Source organism: Dermacentor silvarum, chromosome 4 (genome assembly GCF_013339745.2).
Source record: "Dermacentor silvarum isolate Dsil-2018 chromosome 4, BIME_Dsil_1.4, whole genome shotgun sequence".
In the NCBI taxonomy this organism is placed as follows: Eukaryota; Metazoa; Arthropoda; class Arachnida; order Ixodida; family Ixodidae; genus Dermacentor; species Dermacentor silvarum.
Window position 1 is genome coordinate 183400377 of NC_051157.2, and position 19682 is coordinate 183420058.

General features: G+C 49.7%; 1 protein-coding gene across 1 annotated transcript in view; it reads right to left on the bottom strand.

Annotated features, from left to right (window-relative positions):
• Positions 1 to 18901, bottom strand: part of LOC125944608 (uncharacterized) — a 38425-nt gene extending 19524 nt beyond the window's left edge. Inside the window, exons 1-2 of the mRNA XM_049665122.1 lie at positions 18493 to 18901; positions 17637 to 17787 (exon numbers count right to left, since the gene is read on the bottom strand). Coding sequence (XP_049521079.1) covers positions 17707 to 17787; positions 18493 to 18891 — 480 coding nt within the window. The 5' untranslated portion in view covers positions 18892 to 18901 and the 3' untranslated portion in view covers positions 17637 to 17706. The remainder of the gene's footprint in view (positions 1 to 17636; positions 17788 to 18492) is intronic.
• Positions 18902 to 19682: the final 781 nt, after the last annotated feature.

Here is a 19682-nt window from a genome sequence, read left to right on the forward strand (position 1 = left end):
GGGGTAGGCTACGGATCTCCGGGGGGGGGGGGGGCTCAGCCCCCCCCCCCCCCCGGGAAAATTCCGGAGGGGGCTGAGAAACTCTTCGCGAAGAGTTTCTTGAAAACTCTTCGCGAAGACAAGCATGCTAGCGTGGTACTTAAAGCCAGAGAGAATGGTGTCCATCATTCCCTGAGAGTGGCTGTAGCAGAGCAGAAGCCAAAAGGGTACACTCGAATTTCGTACAGACCGTCCGGAATGGCAGACTGAGTTTTCACGTGGTCTGGCTCGTCGACTTCAATCAGCCAGTATCCAGGGCTGCTGTTGTTCAATGGATGAAAAGTACTGAGCATGCGCCAACCGGTCAGGGGAGTAGCCGACGCGCGGCAGTGAGGAAACATCTCTTTTCATCACCTTATTTAGTTTCTAGCAAACGACACCGAAGCGTAATCTTTCGTCGAGATTACGAAGAGCTGAATGGCTGGATGACGAATATCAAGCACTTTCTTTATACTTGTGCCTGAACAGTCTCGCGCTATTTTGTGAAAGAATGGTCAGGAAAGGTGAGGTCTGTTTGGCAGAGACGAAGAGGCCAAGCACGACTTAAATTGTGTGAGAAACTCGTAGACTTCGGTCTTGCGGGAGTTCGAAAGACCTGAATAGAATTCGATGGTATCAGAGAACTGCAGAACGGAAAGTTGGGTGAGCTGGTAATTATTCGTAGTAAAATTAACTAGCGCGCACTAAGAACGAAGGATGAGCTATATTAGAAAAAGCGCCATCAACCGCGCTGAGATGCGAAACATTCGGTGACATCGGCTATGGTATTCCATGGCATTGCCGAAAAAAGGCACCGGTGTTATATTAGACAGTTTTAGTTTAGCGTGTTTATCGTATTAGCCGGCTTACCGGAATAGCGGGATCGAAATGCGCATGCGCAGAACGCTAAACGACTCATACCGTTTAGCGTACGCACGCTATTTCAGAGATTAGACAGTTTTAGTATTGCGGAAATGGCACCACGCTAAACGCAATAAAATAGCGGGGTCAGACTGCGCATGCTCAGAACGCTACTTCAGTTTTGCGAGTAGCGTGCGTCCGCTATTTTTCAAATATAGCGGAGACGCTAAACGCTCGCTAAGTTTTTAGCGTTGCAAACATCGTGGAACCCTCGGCCCGAGCGTTTGACATGCAGGCTCGTTTCAAGGCTTGGCGTGGATCCACACGGCTAGTTTGGTTGTCGAACTGCTCAGTTTGCTGCTTTGACTACTCGCAGCTAGATGGTTTTGCGCTTAGCGGCGCATCGTTGTCTTACGCTGTACTAAAACTCTATCGAACAGCGTTCCGCAAAGATTTAGCGTGCGTAACACGCTAACGCTAACGCAAGCATTTTCCGCAATACTAAAAGTCTCTATTTAACGTTACCGTAATTGCGTGGTTTACGTAGTTTGCGTTAAAACATGGCGGCGGTCCCGGTTGCCCGCTTCGATATGAATATGTCGTTGTTGTAGAATTCACTTCGTTCGTAGCAAATGACTGTGTAAGCGGCTTTCGCTTAGTCTCAGGCCGCTTCGACGACAGAGTATTATGGATAACCTTGAGGAATTTTCGACACCGCTTCTAGTTTCAAACGCGCCTAAGCCCAACGAGAGAAATTTTCTCCGAGATGCGAGCGCCACCTATAGGTAAAGTCGGGCGATAGGCGCGACGACGGCATATGGCCTCCGAGATCGGAAGATTTCGGAGGCTATGGTAGACAGCTTGTACTGCTTGTCTGTTTCGCTGCAGAGCCGCGGACATGGGAAGTAAAAATACAACCACTCCTGGCTTCCATTGCGCTGCCTCTCGCAGTTTCCGGACGCACACACACATAGAATTACTTAGGTGCTCTATGTTTGCGAAATTCAAAGCCTAATAGAATAGCGTCCCGCACGTAAACTACGCTATCACGCTATACTAAAACTCTCTTTCTGCAAAGCTCGTTTGCGCAACGCTAACGCTATTTCACGTAACCCCGCTATTACGCTAACGTTAAACTAAAACTGTCTATTGTTGTTTATTAGTAAGTGTAGAAAAACGGAAAGGTAGGCCTCTTTGGGACCACCTCTTCCAAAGTGCGAAAAACTAAAATATTACGGGGGAAAAAAGTAAGAAACATATTCACACTGTATTTACAAGAATGGCAGCGGCTGACAAGATCATAGTTAGCTCGCGAAGTCCAGAGCGTCATCTTCTTAATTCAAGTCATCTGAAAACGTCTTCTTCATCGCTCCGTCACATGACCTCCGGCGGCTGAAGCACCGACCCGGTGCTGGTTAGGAGGCGCTCGAATCATACGGCTTAAGACGTGCGACGTGGACTACATCGGAACGAGGCTGAGCAACGGTGGGGTCAAGAGGGGCGATTTCGTAGGTGACGTCGGTTACTTGACGCAAGACGCGGTAAGGGCCAGAGTAGCGGGAGAGGAACTTCTCCGAGAGGCCAACGCGTCGCGACGGAGACCAATGGAGAACCAGGGCGCCAGGTGTGTAGTGGGCGTCACGATGGCAGGTGTCATATAAGCGCCGCTGATTTTCCTGCGAGTCCACAAGTTGACGTCAGGCAATATGGCGTGTCTGTTGTGCCTGGAGTATGGCGTCCCGGGTGTACTCTGATGTGAAATGCAGGCTATCAGGCAGAAGGGTGTCGAAAGATAGCGTAGGGTAGCGGCCAAACAAGAGGAAGAATGGAGAGAAGCCTGCGGTATCGTGGCGAGAAGAATTATAGGCAAAGGTAACGAATGGTAATGCAACGTCCCAGTCGCGATGGTAAGCGGAGACATACATGGACAGCATGTCAGTAAGGGTCCGGTTGAGACGCTCGGTTAGACCATTCGTTTGTGGATGGTAAGCAGTAGCAAGTTTGTGTTTAGTCGCGCACGAGTGTAGAATGTCATTAACAACTTTAGAAAGAAAGTAGCGGCCTCGGTCGGTGAGGAGCTGTCGAGGGGCACCGTGGTGGAGGATGACGTTTTCTAGTAGGAAATCGGCGACATCGGTTGCACAGCTTGTCGGAAGAGCCCGTGTGATTGCGTATCGGGTGGTGTAGTCTGTTGCTACAGACAGACAGACAAAGAACTTTAATGGAGGTCCTGAGAAGCTCTGTTGCCCCCTCTCAGGGAGGCGACGAAGCCGCGGGCCGCACCCACGTCGGGACGGGGAGACCAAGCTCCAGCGCCGCATCGTGGGCTCTCTGGACAGCCCAAAATTGGCGTCTGTTGCTACAGCAATCCACTTATTTCCCGAAACAGACGTAGGAAAGGGGCCTAAAAGATCAATGCCTACACGAAAGAATAGTTGTGATGGCACGCCAAGTGGTTGAAGGTGGCCAGCAGGGAGTGTGGTCGGCTTTTTTCGTCGTTGACAAAGGTCACACGCAGCGATGTAACGATAGACGTCACGGTAAAGACCAAGCCAAAAAAAAAAAAAAAGCGCCGACGAACGGGGTCGTAAGTCCGTGACACCCCAAGGTGACCGGCAGTCGGCACATCATGAAGCTGGGGGAGAACAGTCCGGCGCAGATGCATAGGGACAACTAAGAGTCGGTGAGGTCCGTCAGGGCGCATGTTACAGCGGTACAATATGCCATCGTGGAGTTAAAACATTCGAAGGGAAGGGTGGGGCGTAGTTGAAGTCAGCCGGTGAATAAGGTCTTGTAAGAAGTCGTCCCGGCGTTGTTCCGTTCCGATATCGTGAAAAGCACTCAAAGAGAGAACGGTGACAGGAATGTCAGCCATAGAAACGTCAGGTGGGTCGACAGGATGGCGCGACAAGTAGTCCCCATCTTGGTGTAACCGGCCGGTCTTTTATACAACTGAGTAGTTGTATTCTTGAAGGCGCCGAGCCCAGCGGCCAAGGCGCCACACACAGAGACAACACAGAGCGTGGTGGTCAGTGATGACTGTGAATTGCCGGCCGTACAAATAGGGGCGAAATTTTCCCACTGCCGAAACGAGAGCCAGACACTCGCGCTCAGTGGTAGAATAGTTGCGCTCAGCAGGGGAAAGAAGGCGGCTGGCGTAAGCAATAACACGTTCTTGACCTTGTTGTTGCTGGGCCAGGATAGCTCCAATACCGTGGCCGCTGGCATCGGTACGGACTTCTGTTGGAGCTGATGCGTCAAAGTGAGCGAGAATGGGAGGCGAAGTAAGCAGCCGGATCAGCTCAGTGAAAGCACCAGCTTGCTCACGGCCCCAAATGAAGGCAGCGTCCTTCTTGAGGAGCTGAGTAAGAGGGCGTGCAATGTCCGCAAAATTGCGGACAAACCGACGAAAGTAGGAGCAGAGGCCCAAGAAGCTGCGAACGTCCTTGGCGCACGCTGGCACGGGAAAGTCCTTCACTGCCCGGATTTTATCTTGATCAGGACGTACACCAGAAGAATTGATGAGATGTCCGAGCACAGAAATTTCACGACGACCGAAGTGGCATTTGGACGAATTCGTCCCAGTAAGGTCGAATAAATCCCAGTACGAGGCAAGGAGGCAACGCAGTTCATTGGCACACTGGGGCGGAAGGTCGGGGGCAATCATTTTCATTGGGGCACCAGCAGAACAGTCTATCAAGGCGGAATGGGCTGAGAGAAAGTCAAGTCCCAGGATTAGGTCGTGAGGGCAGTGTTCTAGGACAGAATAAAACAGAAGTATGATGATCGGCGACACTCACACGAGCTGGACACATGCCAATAACGGCCGGCATTCCCCCGTCGGCGACTCGGAGCACAGGCGACGGGGCAGGAATGAGGACTTTCTTGAGACGATGGCGAAGCTGAGCACTCATCACAGATACGTGCGCGCCAGTGTCAATCAGAGCCGTAACAAGTACACCATCCACGTTCACTTTGATGAGGTTCCGATGTGTGGGCAGGGTCAGAAGAGGATTTCGGCGTCGGGTCGGTATAGCAGCATCACCTCTAGGTGCTGCACCCGTTAGTTTTCGGAAAGCGTGCGCCGGAAGGAGCTTGGGGACGGTGACCGACGCGATGGGGGCGAGCGGGAGAAGCGGCGATGTGGCGAAGGAGAGCGGCTAGAGCGGGTGGGCCGAGAAGTGTCGCCAGGAGTTACATGGTTGTGTGTGCGGTGAGAAGCGAGAAGCAGCGTGAGGCGGACGGTCGGATGGGAAATAGGGCCAAGGGGTCGAATTCCACGAAGAGCGGCAGTGACGTGAAATATGACCGATACGGCCACAAGTGAAGCATATTGGCCTGTGCGCCATTCAGCCAGGTTGCGATACCGCGGAGGGGCATTCACGTTTAGAGGGCGCATGGCCGAGGTGGACGAAGCGTAGTCAGGCCGATTAATGGAGCAGACGTTGGTCAAGCCAACGTTGGCCAATTCCTGGCGTACGACGGTCTGGATCAGGAAAACGGTGGCCTGGCAATTGTCGGAGCCAAGGGTTGGGGTTGGGGTAGGAGATGCGGCTTCGATTTCACGCTGGATGATGTGGACGATGTCATCAGAGCGATTGGGCGTAGACAGACTGCGGAGGTCTTCGCAGGTGGACGTAGCTGCCGTGTTGGGGAGGCGAGTGGGCAATGCGGCGGCTCTTGGCTTCTTCAAATCGCCGGCATTCGGTAATTATGGCTTGTACAGTAGAAGAATTCTTAAACACAAGGAGGTGAAAGGCATCATCTGCTATACCCTTCATGACATGTGCTACCTTATCAGCTTCGGACATTCTCGGATCCACTTTGCGGCACAGAGCGAGCACGTCCTGAATATATGTGAGGTAGGACTCGGTGCACGTCTGGACTCGCGAAGCGAGGTCTTTTTGAGCGGCGCGCTGACGTCCAACAGGCTTTCCAAACAAATCCCTGAGCTTCTGTTTACAAATGTCCCAGGTGGTAAGTTCCTCTTCGTGGGTCTGAAACCAGACGCGTGCCGTTGCCGCGAGATATATTATCATATTAGCCAGCATGGCGGTCTGGTTCCAGTGGTTGCTCGTGCTCACCCGCTCATAAAGTTGAAGCCCATGTTCAACATCCGTGTTGTCAGTGCCGGAAAAGGTGCCGGGGTCGCGCGGTTGTGCCAGAATGACGGTTGGCGTGGGGGCCGACGAGCCCGAAGCATCCTCGCCTTGAGCTGGCATGGTATATGCAGCCAAGGAGCGCCCGCTGCGTAAATCCGTCTTGCGCTTGAGCCCGCAAACTCCACCAAAAATGTTACGGGGAAAAGAAGTAAGAAATATATTTACACTTTATTTACAAGACTGGCAGCGGCTGACAAGACCATAGTAAGCACGCGAAGTCCCGAGCGTCGTCTTCTTCAAGTAATCTCAAAACGTCTTCTTCATCGCTCTGTGACAATATATAGAAAAAGATTCGGTAGTACCCATCTCACAATGGCTGTCGACGTTAATGCGTTTAGCATTGAATCAGTGTAATGACAGCACAATCGAAACGAGTATGTATGAGGCGTGTACTGCAGCGGGAATCCCGCGATTTGATGATGATTATTATTTACTCGCATGCGCTTTAAAACGAGGCGTTGACAAATAGTCACCTAACCTGCTTGATTTAATCAGGTATAATGTACATGTTTCTCATTCTAGCATTCTTGTATACATCTCCATTATCTTTTATTTACCCTCAAAACTTCTTTATCTATCTTGTATAGCTACCTATGCCTGTAACGGATCCGGTCGCATCGATTTTTTCCCTGCTTTTTTTTCCACCTTCCTTAAAAAATTCAGGAGATGCATGGCACGCCGGTGCGTGCGAACGCTGATGATTGTTCCCTCGCTTGCCGCTCACTCAGTGGCACACATACAATGACCATAGTTGGTGAGCATGTTCAATGAAGAGCGGTAAATACCAAGTGGTACAGCTCGCTAATGCGTTGGCGTGAAAGACGTTCATTTAAAAGGGGCACATACCCAATGTATTTGTGGCGCAGCCTGCTAAATCGACGGGTTGTTGTCCTTGAAGAACCCGTGCGATGTGCGCTCGATTCCGCCCAGGATAGGAGACATTTAAAGAATCGTTTTTGTTATTGTAGTGTGGCACACACCTTCTGGCACATACCCTGTTGCCCAAGCTGGCATCAAAAATGTTTATTGAAGGCCAGCACACAGCGATTGGCACATGCCCAGCGCTTCCAGTATGCGCTTCATTTCAAAAAGTTTCACTGAAGAATGGTACGCACCCATTCCCGCATCTACAGGCACCCACGTCTACAGGAAAGGGGTTCGTTGAAAGATGTACACATTGCCACATACGCAGTGACTGAAGTTGGTCTGACGGTTGGTTTCCAACCCTGTTCCCTCAGCACAGCCCGCCCGATGCTCCAACCATTCAACCATGGACTGCACGGTGACTCAGGTTGGTGGTAAAATGGTTAGATGCAAACACACATAGACACAGATGTCCCGGAAAGTCCGTGCAGTATCCTAAGAATGCTAACGCATTAAACTTGAGTTTCATGACTTACATCAGGGACGCGGTCGCATTTGGTTACGTGAAACGCCTCTTTCGTGCCGCAGACGATGCAGTGGCACTGTACGGAAATGGCGTAACAAAATAGAGAAATTACATTTGTTCACACATTAGAAAGCTTATATGCCTAACTTATGGCACAGGTAGTCAGAGTCTTGCCTCTAATTTTGGAACCATGCTAGCTCCCTATTTGCAAACCTATTTGCAGCGGGTTCATTTGTTTTCCAGAGGGCGTTTCGGTGCTATATTGCTTAAAAAATGGCCCCCTTACTGGTGGCGCCCGAGACCTAGCCCACGGTGCTCAAGCCCGCCGCACTCGTATATGGATGGGGCCCCTTCCCTTGGCTCAATCTCCTGCGCTTGTGCTCTCTACATATGGAGACGGACACGTTCCGCCGTGGTAAAAGGGTTCGGATATTCCTCTATCTTGCTTCCCGAGTCTCTCCACGTCATTTCCGGACCGCGCGTATCGAACGACGTGGTGCCATAGCAAAGCAAGCGCGACATTTGTGCAAGAAATTGCGAACTTGTAGGCCTTATTACTCCTGATGAGCGCAGGTTTGAGTTTGATGGATTACACGTACTATGGCTGAGTAAGCTCTCTCAAACTCGACTACTTCCACTCGGATCGACAAACGTACTGCCAAGATATATATATGTCTCTGTGAATTGCCGAGCGAGAGACTAAATTTAGGTTCGATTTCGTCATGAGTGACGCGACAGCTGTGTCACATGTGCACTCGGTTCATGCATGAACGAGTAACGGCTTCCTTCCTCTACCGGACGATACCAAAGTAAGGCATGTGGCTAGTGCGGTTGCAAATATATAAGCGACATGTTTTCGTCATGTGCAATTTTAGCAAGCGACCCCCTCTGACTGATATTAAAGAAGTTTCACGTAAAAAAAAACGCTGAAAAATACGAGACTTAAATAACAGATCAAGAAACAGCAAAACAACCACTGTGCATACTCCAACACAAGCCTCAAGCATATAAATAGGGCCATTACGGACATTGCCACTGGAATCATGGGCGTTGTTATTTGGTGCGGTGACAGTCATGAATGACAGTTAAACTTGCCTGTACACTTAATAAGTGAAACATGAAACTCGCACTCTGAGGCGGTCCATGCGATTGCTGCCCACAAAAAGTAACGAAGGGCACTGACGGCATGCCTTAGCTTATAAGGGCTTGACCGCGGACCAAGCACTTTGCTCACTGATAGAGAGCATCCGTCAAGAGGGTGCAAACGGTCACTACCGACGTTCGTAATTGAAATTCCTGAAAACCGTCTATGACCATTTGTGCTACATATAGATGAGGCTCGAATTGATGCATGTGCCATGCAGCAACAAAAGTGACTCGTTGCTTTCGGCGACCGCCGTTCCTGTCCCAAAAACCTTCGAACGTGATCGAAACCGGGACACCCTCTCGGGGAGGTAATGTGACGCTGTCGTCAAAAAACACGCTGCCTGGGTTTACGTCTGCTTTCTTCGACTCGCCCTGTCGCTCGTTCCATCGCGAAGGCGAGCACGCGCTCACACTTTTAATTGTGTCGTACTCATGAAGAAATGGGGATGGGGACGGTTTCAATGGGGATGCTCGACGGCCATCAATACTCGGGCCCGCTTGTGCTGATCGTACTACGGCCAAAGATTGGGCGTGAATTGCGGCTGTTAGAGCTGGACAGGGAACGGCGAGTCGCAGAGCTTCCGCGTACTGAGCGTTTGCTGAAGCTGGGGAAAATCCTGCCACAGGTTGCGCAGACCTTCTAGAGCTGTTCGCGCACGACGGAAAGGAATAGAAGAGCTTCTTGTTAGGCCTATAGTTGGTCCGAGGAATAGCTCGCGAAGCTGGTCGGTGGCTCGGTGCTGCTCCTAAAGGTTGCGAACATGTCGAGAACTGACACTTCGTTTATTTGGCCATTGAAGACGGTGGACTGCTGATGAAGCATCTTCTTTATCATGACGGCTTCAGTCAGGAACTGGCAGAAAGTACTTGGGGGGTCATCCATATTTTGCCGTTGTACCTTTTTTCTTGCTTATACCGGTGTGATGTTCGTAGACAAGAGAACTCGCCGGGTACGAACAGAGGATGTGTGAGTGAGTGAGAGAGATAGTACTGAGAAGGGAAATGCAAGAAGTTTAACCAGGCTGATGGCGATTGGCTACCCTGCCCTTTTTAAGGGGGGTAAGGGCACTTTAACATTACAAGTTCACAGTATGCACGCACACACACGCAATGAAGCGTTCATCGCTGAGTCACAGGCTGTAATATAAGTTTTTGGGCTGCAAGTAGCACAGCAGCGCTTTTCTGGCCTCGCACATTGCAGTCACACGTGACCATGGTCCCAGTATCTTCTAGTTTTTCTAAAGCAGTATGAAGGGCATGCCTTCGATTCTCATATGGCTGGCAGAGACACAACGGTTGCTTGAGAGTTTCTTATGCAGATAGTGCCACAAGTGTCAAAATTAGCACTGTTTTCCGTTATCATTAGGAATGACCAGCTGTGTTCGCAAAACAAACATTTATTCTCAGGCGGCAGAGCAATCTTCACGTGGAATAATTACGTGGTAAGAGTTGTAATTTCAGATATGGATTCATTTCGTGCAAGCCCAGCTTAATGAACTCCGGCGGGTATATTGTCTACACACACGTGTACTTGTCTATCTTTCGCCAGTGACCGCTTTTCACCGGCTAACAAATGTTAAACGTTATCGCTCAGCGCAGGACACGCCTGCATGTATCGGAAGTTATTAGAATGTTATCGATGGTTCTATCCGCTGTCTATTGTCACCAAACCTTGTGTAATATGATTGTATGCGCGACGCGAATTGTGTAGTACTTTCTGGAAGACACGCGGGCACCAGCGATAACTCTGGAACCTTTGACGACTCATGTATAAAAGCCCGCGCGCTTGACCCGCTGACCAGATATTTTCGACGACCGCTGACTGTGCTCCCCGCTATCGTTGTTCTTTGAGTGTAGCCTATTTTTGTGGGCACAAGTCCGCCCACTAAAAAGCTAGTTTCGTCATTCGCAGTATTGCTGCCGTTTTCTTCATCGTCACTACTACGTGACATATATATATATATATATATATATATATATATATTGTAAGGGGGTTTATTTACAAGCAGGTCTGCGCTGGCGGTACGGAGGGACAATCCCTTTGATGTCGTCGTAACCTTCCTAAGCAAACGGCAGCGTTTCATGTCTATCACTGAAACTGCAGCACCAGTGTCCACAAGCGCAAGGGTATGAAAGCCATCCACAAAAACGTCGATGAGGTTGGCCGGAGAAATGTGAGGACTTGAATTGATCGACGACGACGCAGTTCGTGCCTCGGGAACTGCGGCATCTAGTTTTCCGCGTCAGAAGGGCAGGGACGACGGCGCATAGGTGAAAGAGAGCGACGTCGAGGGGATGGAGATCGGTGGGTAGCGGACGGCAGGCGCTCGGGCAGGCGCTCGGGCGAAGAAGATTGTTGTAGCGGCGCTGTGCCATCAAAGCGTCTAGAATTGTACGCAGACGGTCGCATGGCGTCTATTTGAACAGGAGGGCGACGGCGGCAGAAGCGTGCCACATGTCCTTCATAACCGCAAGAATAGCATATAGGGCGATTGTCCGCAGTGCGCCATGGATTTGAAAACGTGGGGACTGGTCGACTGAACGGAACAGGTGGTGGTCGAACGGCTGCCGGCGCGGAAGAATAGGTTGGCTGACGATGCAACCCGGCATCGACGACTTGCGCGTACGTCAAGGGCGCAGACTCCGGAGGTGTCGGACGAGCGAAAGGCAAAGCGTCAGTGACCTCTTCCCGGATAACTTGGCGTATGACTGGGGCCAGATGTAGCGCCTGTGCTGGCTCGGGCGTGTTCGATAAAATAGAGAGTTGTCTGGCGACCTCCTCACGCACGAACTGCTTGATCTGAATCAACAGTGCATTCTGGTCACCCAGAGTCAAGGCTGCGATCGAGTCGTTCTGTTCCAGAGGGCGTCGAGTTTGGGCGCGTTGCTTGCGCAATTCGTCGAAACTGTGGCACAAGCTGACAACATCTGCGACGGTTTGTGGGTGCTTGGCCAATAACCTTTGAAATGCGTCATCGGCTATTCCTTTCAGGATTTGCTTGATCTTATCCGACTCGTGCATCGACGGGTTGATATGCTTACACAAGTCGACGACGTCTTCAATATAGCTGGTGAAGTTCTAACCGGGTTGTTGAGCGTGTTCACGAAGTCGCTGTTCTGCGCGAAGCTTGCGTAACGCGGGGCGGCCGAAGATTTCTGGAAAAGTGGTCTTGAACGAGGCCCAGTTATGAATCTCCGCTTCGTAATTGCGGAACCAGAGACTGGCGACGCCGGTCAAGTAAAATATGACATTGGTCAGCCTAGTCGCATCGTCCTATTTGTTGACTGCGCTCACCCTCTAATAAGTGGCCAACCAGTCCTCGACGTCTTGGTATTCAGTCCCGCGGAATATCGGCGGGTGACGCTGAGGCACCACGCCGGGACAGACGGTGGGTTGAGTCTGAGAGGGGCCTTGGGTGGTGGTTTCTTCAGCCATCGCTGGCGCTGGAGGCAGGGTACGGCTTCGTAGTTCCAGGTTGGGTGACTAGAAGACTACCCCGAACCTCCACCAAACTGTAAGGGGGTTTATTTAAAAGCAGGGGCTACGTAACAACAGCCTTGGCCCAAGAGCGTCGGTCGCTGTCTCGCGCTCTCCGGGCTGCCGGACGTCGTCGTCCTCCCTCAATAATTCTTGACCCTCTTCCCCACTACAATATATATATATATATATATATATATATATATATATATATATATATATATACAGGGTGTTTCAGCGAACACTTTCAAAAATTCTTAAAGGGACACTAAAGAGAAACAGGAAGTTCAGCTGGAATAAAAGAGGGACTTTCAGGAATGCATGAAGTTTTTGTTGTGTGCAAAAATATGAGTTATTAGCGGAGAAATTCGTCAACAAAGACCAAATATTTCTTCCTCAATTTCTCTCACCCCAGATTTGGCGCTGAAGCAGTGTCGTCACAGATTGCATTGCTCTCAGCGAATCAGAATGCGCCATGATACGTCACCGCTTGCGTAAACGGCCGAGGCGCTGGATGCATCATGGCTGCATGCATGGTCGCTGCGTTTGCGTTCGCCGCGATGGATACCGTTGCTGCCGCTGAACCTTGCAACGAAGAGCTTGCCAGGGAAGCAGGACTGCATTTCAGCGATATTCAGTGAAACGGAGCGCGAAATGATCCTCCGTGCTCGAGCGGTAGGTGTTTCCGAGTGCGATGGCGGTGAGCCGCCGGCCGCGCCGGCGGAAAGCAGAGCTTCGTTTTCGTCGATGGAAGGCGAAGCGTGCGGTCCGCCAGGCGACGATGTTACCGACAGAACAAGCGTAGAAAGTTGCGCACGTACTCGGTGTGGTTATTTCGTGGCTTTATTTAATGACATTCAGCACTCACCGAGCCGCCAGTTTGCTGCTGCAGGGGCACCGGTAGGGGGTTTGATGAAGGCCGCAATGAGGGAACAGCTGCTCGAGAAAGAACTGGCCTCTGGGGCACGCCAAGATGCTTTCCGAGGGCAAGATTATACACATAATCGAAGGGCGAGAAATGCAGAGAGCACACCATGGGTTTCTCTGGCTCTTTTGCCGTTTTATCATCGGCAGAGCACTGAGCCATTGCGAACGCCGGGGAGCCGGGGCTCTCCGCGCGACACCACATGAAAGGACACAATTGAGTCAACACTGCCACTACCCCTGAACAAGCAAGCGCCTTGGGCCATTTATACAGCCCTCAACACTACACACACGAGGCATTTTCTGGCTGTTTCCAGCGAAGTCAACGTTCTTCGAGCCACGCAACACGCAACCAAACACCGTAGAGCGGAACAGGCGCGGGCGACGATGCATTGACCAAAAACGAAACTACGAAACTATCATGGCCGCATGTATCGCCATGCCATTTTTTCTTATTTATCTAATTTTGTGCTAAACTTGTACTTCCTCGCTTGAAACGGTTTAAAAAGTTGGCAAATGCTGTTGATGTACGTTTAAAGCGTATTTCATTTTGCGTTTTATTAACAGTGATAAATCGCTCTCGACCAATCGCGACCAGCCTGCATTTGTAATCTCCGACGTCACGAACGTGTAGTGCGGGAATTTCGAAGGGTCGTCAGCACCTATCCTTCAGTTTTTCGCTATTTTCTCGCTTATTAAACATCTGTTCGCAGTAAGAATGGTATGGCTGTGATCGTGAAAGGATAATCTACCATTTAAGCTCAACTTCCGGTTTCTCTTTAGTGTCCCTTGAAAGGTTGCCTGTAGCAGATAGCACAATTCTAGTTCATGAGCTGGTCTAATCGAAGAGGCGGACATTACTTGTACAAGAAATTGAAATTCATAATCAAATAATTACCAGAAATGCACTAATTAAGTTTTTAACTAATTACCTGATGTCCCATATTGCAATTTACAAATTGTAGCCATGGAGTTCGCAAGGCGGATCCAATTGGAACGAATTCTCTGGATGACACCAGTTTCGAGATACTATTTTCCGAACTTTGTGGAGAAATGCATTGGCGTTCCAGTTAGTGTCTTAAAAAAACGTTGCTGTATGCATTGAAGCACAAAATTAACTGGAACGCCAATGCATTTCTCGGCAAGGTTCGGTAATTAATACCTGGAAACTGGTGTCATCTTGAAAATTCCAAGTGGATCCGCCTTGCGAACTCCACGGCTACGATTTGTAAATTGCAATATGGGCCATCAGGTAATTAGTTAAAAACTTCATTAGTGAATTTTTGTTAATTAGTCGATTATGCGTTTCAATTTCTTGTGCAAGTAATGTCCGCCTCTTCGAGTAGACCAGCTCATCAACTCGAATTTGGCTATCTGCTACAGGCAACCTTGCATAAATTATGAAAATGTTCGCAGAAACACCCTGTATATATATATATATATATATATATATATATATATATATATATATATTAGCGTAATGGTACGGGAAAGAACACTAATTTGCAAGGCTGCGGCCGTTCTAGGCAGCTGAATCGAATTGCTTTCGGCTTTTGTATGTGCCGCGCGTGCAGTTTTATCGGTACTTTCATTGCCTGTGACTCGAGGTGCCTGGGAAACCATTGAAGTGTTATTATGTGTCCTCTGTCCACAGCGCAAGGGTAATAAATTCTTATCTACACTAGTTGTTTATGTGGGTCCCGGTGCAAAGAGGGCAGGAGAGAGCCTTTGAATTGAAATAAATATATAGCCAGCAATCAGGCGAATGTTGAGTAATAAAAGACTGCGCTATGGAGGGCGAGAATTTCGGGCCCTGTCGACCTTATGCCGCGAGAAATTTTGAATTTCTCGCGTGTCGTCATCGAACGGAATAACCACCGCCAGTGGAGCTGGTCAAAGTCGAAGAGCCATCTGCGCAATGGTGAATTCGATCGGAATACGCAGCATGCAGTAAGTGGAAAGCGGCTTGCTTCAAGGCAAATGCGGGCAAGTCAATCTTTTTCCCAGTCCTGGAAAACTAAGGCGTACTTGTGCCTCCCGGAAACACCACAAAACAGACTGTGGTCCTGCAGCAGGCGCGAAACCAAGATGGAATAGAGGAAGGGTACAGGAGGCGACAGTGTTCCGAAATGTCCCCTCTGGTCTACTTTCCGAAAGAGAAGCAAGACGTTTATACTGTCGCCGGCAAAGGTGTAGAAAAAAAGTACGTTTTCAGCGTGTCTGCGGCAACATACGTAGTGATGGACTGATGACAATTGTAGTGGCAGTTGAGGTGCATCAAGGGACAGACCAAAGCAGGTTCTATGCGCTTATAGCCTTCCATGCTCTCAAGCACTCAGACAACTTCCTGGCGCTTAACATTACTGAAGTGCTGTAACGTAAGAATGCTACGAAGAGCGCTCTGTACAGTTGGAGCATAGAAAACACCGACGGTCCCAATGTTTTCCCTGTGATGATATGGAAAAGATGATTGATTGGCATGAGTCTATTTCTGGGATAGAACACATGGGTGCTCCAGGAGAGGTACCGGTCGACAACTATGCATAAAAATGGATGGGTTCTTTTATGCGAAATAGGTTTGCCATTTATGGATACCGGATATGAAGTCATCGAATTTAGTGTAAGGCGACTAAGGCACTTTTTTTACGTTTAGATGCTGACGCGTCTGTCGCGATAGGCAGACGTCAGCGTTGACGCCTTTTGTATTCCTGCGCCGGCCTGCCAGCGAGTCACTCCTGAAGCCAAGATGCAGATGTGTACTGCGTAAATTGACATAATGGCAGTTTGTGGTACGGATTCCACCAGCTCAAGCAGCGCCATACGTTAGGTCAGCCTAGTCGTGTGTGGGCCCAGCCGAGCGCATATGCAAATTTTTAGGGGTGTTTCCTGGCTGAAGGAGTGTTTGCCACTTGTGTCGCAGGCCTCGTAACATGCAGCTTTAACCAACAGGTCGGTTTGCCATAAAGTGAGTGCGCATACTATTGGTCTTCAATTTAACAATACTACCGAGCGGGCGGGAATTAACACATACGCGAATCACATTGTCGTGCGGAGTGTTCACAATGATCTGCCACGACAAGCAGCCACCTTGCAGGAAGTGCTTCACGCACTTCCTGCAAGGATCGGCAGGTTCGACACTTTAGGCGAAGATGACATTTGCCGGTTGAGAATAGGTAGGACCGCCGATGCTTCTGAGCGCGCGCCAACCATGCACCTGCAACACCCTGGCGGCCCATGGTATGCAAGCTCTCCAGTTGCACATACTCCGTGTTGTGACCACGGCAAATGTCTTTCACAAAATGCTATTATGCTATAACCTTCGTAAGAAGAAATGCCAGCCAATTTTGATGATGGGCATATCATTGAAAGCCGCGGGGCAATGACCAAGAACACTTGCGATTGAAAAACTTTAGGAATTATACCCCCGATCCTGAGTATCCACTCCAAGGCCAATAAAGCCCGCTTGCTTTTTTGGCTGACTCAGAAACTTCGCCCAGAAACTCGAAGCACGGCAGCGTAGATACAGAGCAAATGGCTTGGAAAACGACTGCGCACTTGCTCGTAAACGCCAAGTGTCGTTTACCGGTGCAAATAAATATTTAAAAAAATCAGTCCAGGACGAGCGAGGTTCAGCGTGTAGTACGTGTGATGGTCTGCTTTCTGTCGGGCGTGTTTACTGTTTTGAAGCGCCACAAGTTTACTTTAAGAGAAGCGATTCCAGGTCCAACTTGCGCAAGAGTGCTAATTTGGACCAGTTGGTTGAGCGTCCACGTACTGAACAAACAGTGCAGACAACAGGGTTGCGGCAAAATGGCAACACAGGTACGGGAAGAAGAAAATAGGTGCGCTGTGTGACCATGTTACCATACTCCTATTATCTGCCCTATTTATGCAGTATGTCCAACTTGGTCTTATTCTGTATACCAGCAAATGGTCGCTAAACAACAACAGCATTCCTCGCGAAAACAACTGAAAGCTGTGCTTCAGCCGTTTCACACAGCTCTTGCGATCCGCATGATTTTGTCGCGTACTTCTAACCTAATGGACCGAAGTGCCACTAACGTACTCCCTTCGGTGGCCCGGCATTATCGAGAACGTGGGCATTTGAAATAGCTCCTGCGCACTAGTACTATATGAGTGGTACGTGTTCTTGAGCTAGTCGGTTCATACTGAACAACTGGAGAGAATTTGTTCGCAATTGTTCACAAGTACTATGTTTTCTGCTTAAAAAGCACAAGTCTCGTATGATATACAACCAACGAGGTGTATGATCGTTTGGTGGTTAGCTGAATTTATACTGCAATCTCTTGCAAGTTATTTATTGCAATGAACTGTTGAGTTAGACTGCTAGGAAGGATGGAGATTCTTACTATGATAAGTTATCCAGACATTTTCTACACATGTATCGGCAGTAATATGGAGACTCCTGGCTTGATAACTCCTGATTGGTAATTGAACATTGACGGCGATGATAGTATTGAGGGCGCGAAATACCATTTATCACCCCCTGCCCCATTTTTTGTACATGCCACTTTTTGAGCAATGAGCAACATGAATCGGTAAACGATTCGTGCTTTTTCGTTCCTCACGTAGCGTTGTGATTCTCTAGCAGCGTGAAAGGACAGCAAGACGAATGGCGGCGCTGGCCTCGGAGTACCTGTCCTTCGCGGTGAGACTGGTGGCACTGTGCTTTGGCCAGCCTCTCGGTTGGCGGGACGATCTTCTAGTCACCAGGCATCAGGATCCGCCGGAGCATTTGCCGTTGTGCTCGGCGTCGTTAGAAAGCGTCCGTCGTCATCGGCGACCGCCTGTCGGCAGGACAAAGCGAAAGTTCACCGGGCAACTGACTCATTCAAGAAAGTAAGTAAATTGTCACTACCATGCAATGACCAATGGTCGAACAAGACATGTCTCAAGCTGTAGCCAACGTTGCGGCACCGGGACTTGTCTTCGGGAGGCATATGCACTAAAGCGCGATATATATGCACTAGACCTAATATAAAAGGGATATCGGACGCACGCGTTTCTCTCCTTTTCGAGACGCTGCAGTGAAATTTGGTAGCAACAGATATAGCTGGGTGCGTCATTCTGACGAGTAAGAATGAAGCCAGCTGACACCAACACCGAAGTAGGCATCAGAGAAATGAACCCCCATTATTTAATCAGAACGTCTAGTGATGCAAGGGGATGGTAGATTTGTGTTCGTGGTCATATTATAATAAAGACTAGAGAAATGAAAGTGTAAGAATGCAGAACTTGCCGCCGGTGTGAGCCGAATCCGAAGCTTATCATCCGCACGCGGCCACGCCGATGCTCTGGGTCATCCGCGCTCGTGATACATGACTGTTCATGTCCTTCGTCTTCGGGAGCGTTTTGCTCTGCTGCAGATCCGGATTGAATGAACTGAAGCGTATGTGTCGTTACTACGTCGCCACGATAGACAGACTACGATAAAATCATTACGTTACTAGGATAAACGCGGTAACGCATGCAGAGGGCTTGTGATTGCTTACCGTTTTGAACAAGGCACAGTGCACGGATGCTGCGGCCTGGTGTGCAGGTGTGCGGCGCGCCTGGTCCTTTCGGTGTGGCTGCTGTCTATCGTGGCTGTGCTCACAGCGGTGCAGTCGCGTCTCATCTCGCGCCTGCGCAGCCCGCCGGTCCCCTCCGCTTTGGACAGTGCCGAGCTGCTGCGAGACGCGCTGGCACGCGGCGTCGTGCGGCCCTGCCTGGTCAGCAAGACGGGTGCTGCCGAGTACGTCCTCCAGAGGAACATCCAAGAGCAAGTGTGTCAATTGTTTGTCCTTAGATGATCTTCTTTCTTTCATGGTTACCAAAGTGGGTGGTGTCCGCATCCCATCCTCACATTCACTCTTGCCTTCACCCCCTCCCACCTTGTTTAGCGATGGCATGATCAGAGAAATCGAAACCTAAAGGGACTTAGCATCAAACGGAGCGAAAGTTAATTTAGAAGCGACTATGTATTGGCAGAACACTAGATGGGGTGATGAAGTTAGGAAATTTGCAGGCGCAAGTTGGAATCAGCTAGCGCAAGACAGGGGTAATTGCAGATCGCAAGGAGAGGCCTTCTTCCTGCAGTGGACATAAATATAGGCTCATGATGATGATGATGATGATGTATTGACGTAATTAGTAACTCAAGGTCGAGAAACAGGTAAGGAAGGGATATGCAGCCGCTTTATTTCACAGTAAGCGCTGCCCAGCGTCAGAATACTGGGACAGAAGTTCCTATAGTCTTACATGGCCTCCGAAACTCCTGTACACTACTGTTGCAACCACGCGGCGACCTATAATCTCAAAGGCCGTGCAATTTTGGCGCACAGCGATGCCACCGCTTAAGAGGTTATACCGTATATACGTAAACTCCTTGGTCGCCGCTTGACCTACATTTGCGCATTTGCATGTGCGCTGTGATCGCGCATGCACAGAAAATGCTCAGTTTATTTTGACTGATTCCGTGCATGGGAGGCGTGAGTAGCCAAGTGCTGACCCAACCCCTAATACCCCCCCCCCCCCCCAACTCAAAAAAGAAAGAACGATTGGTATCTGCTTACCAGGGCAGCCATACTAGACAGTGGGCGTCGGAAGCGACCTGTGGAGTCATGACCGCCATTTTTGTGCTCCACATATTCGTTCGTGCAAACATGGCCGCCTGCATGCACACTGTAATTTGTGGAGTTCC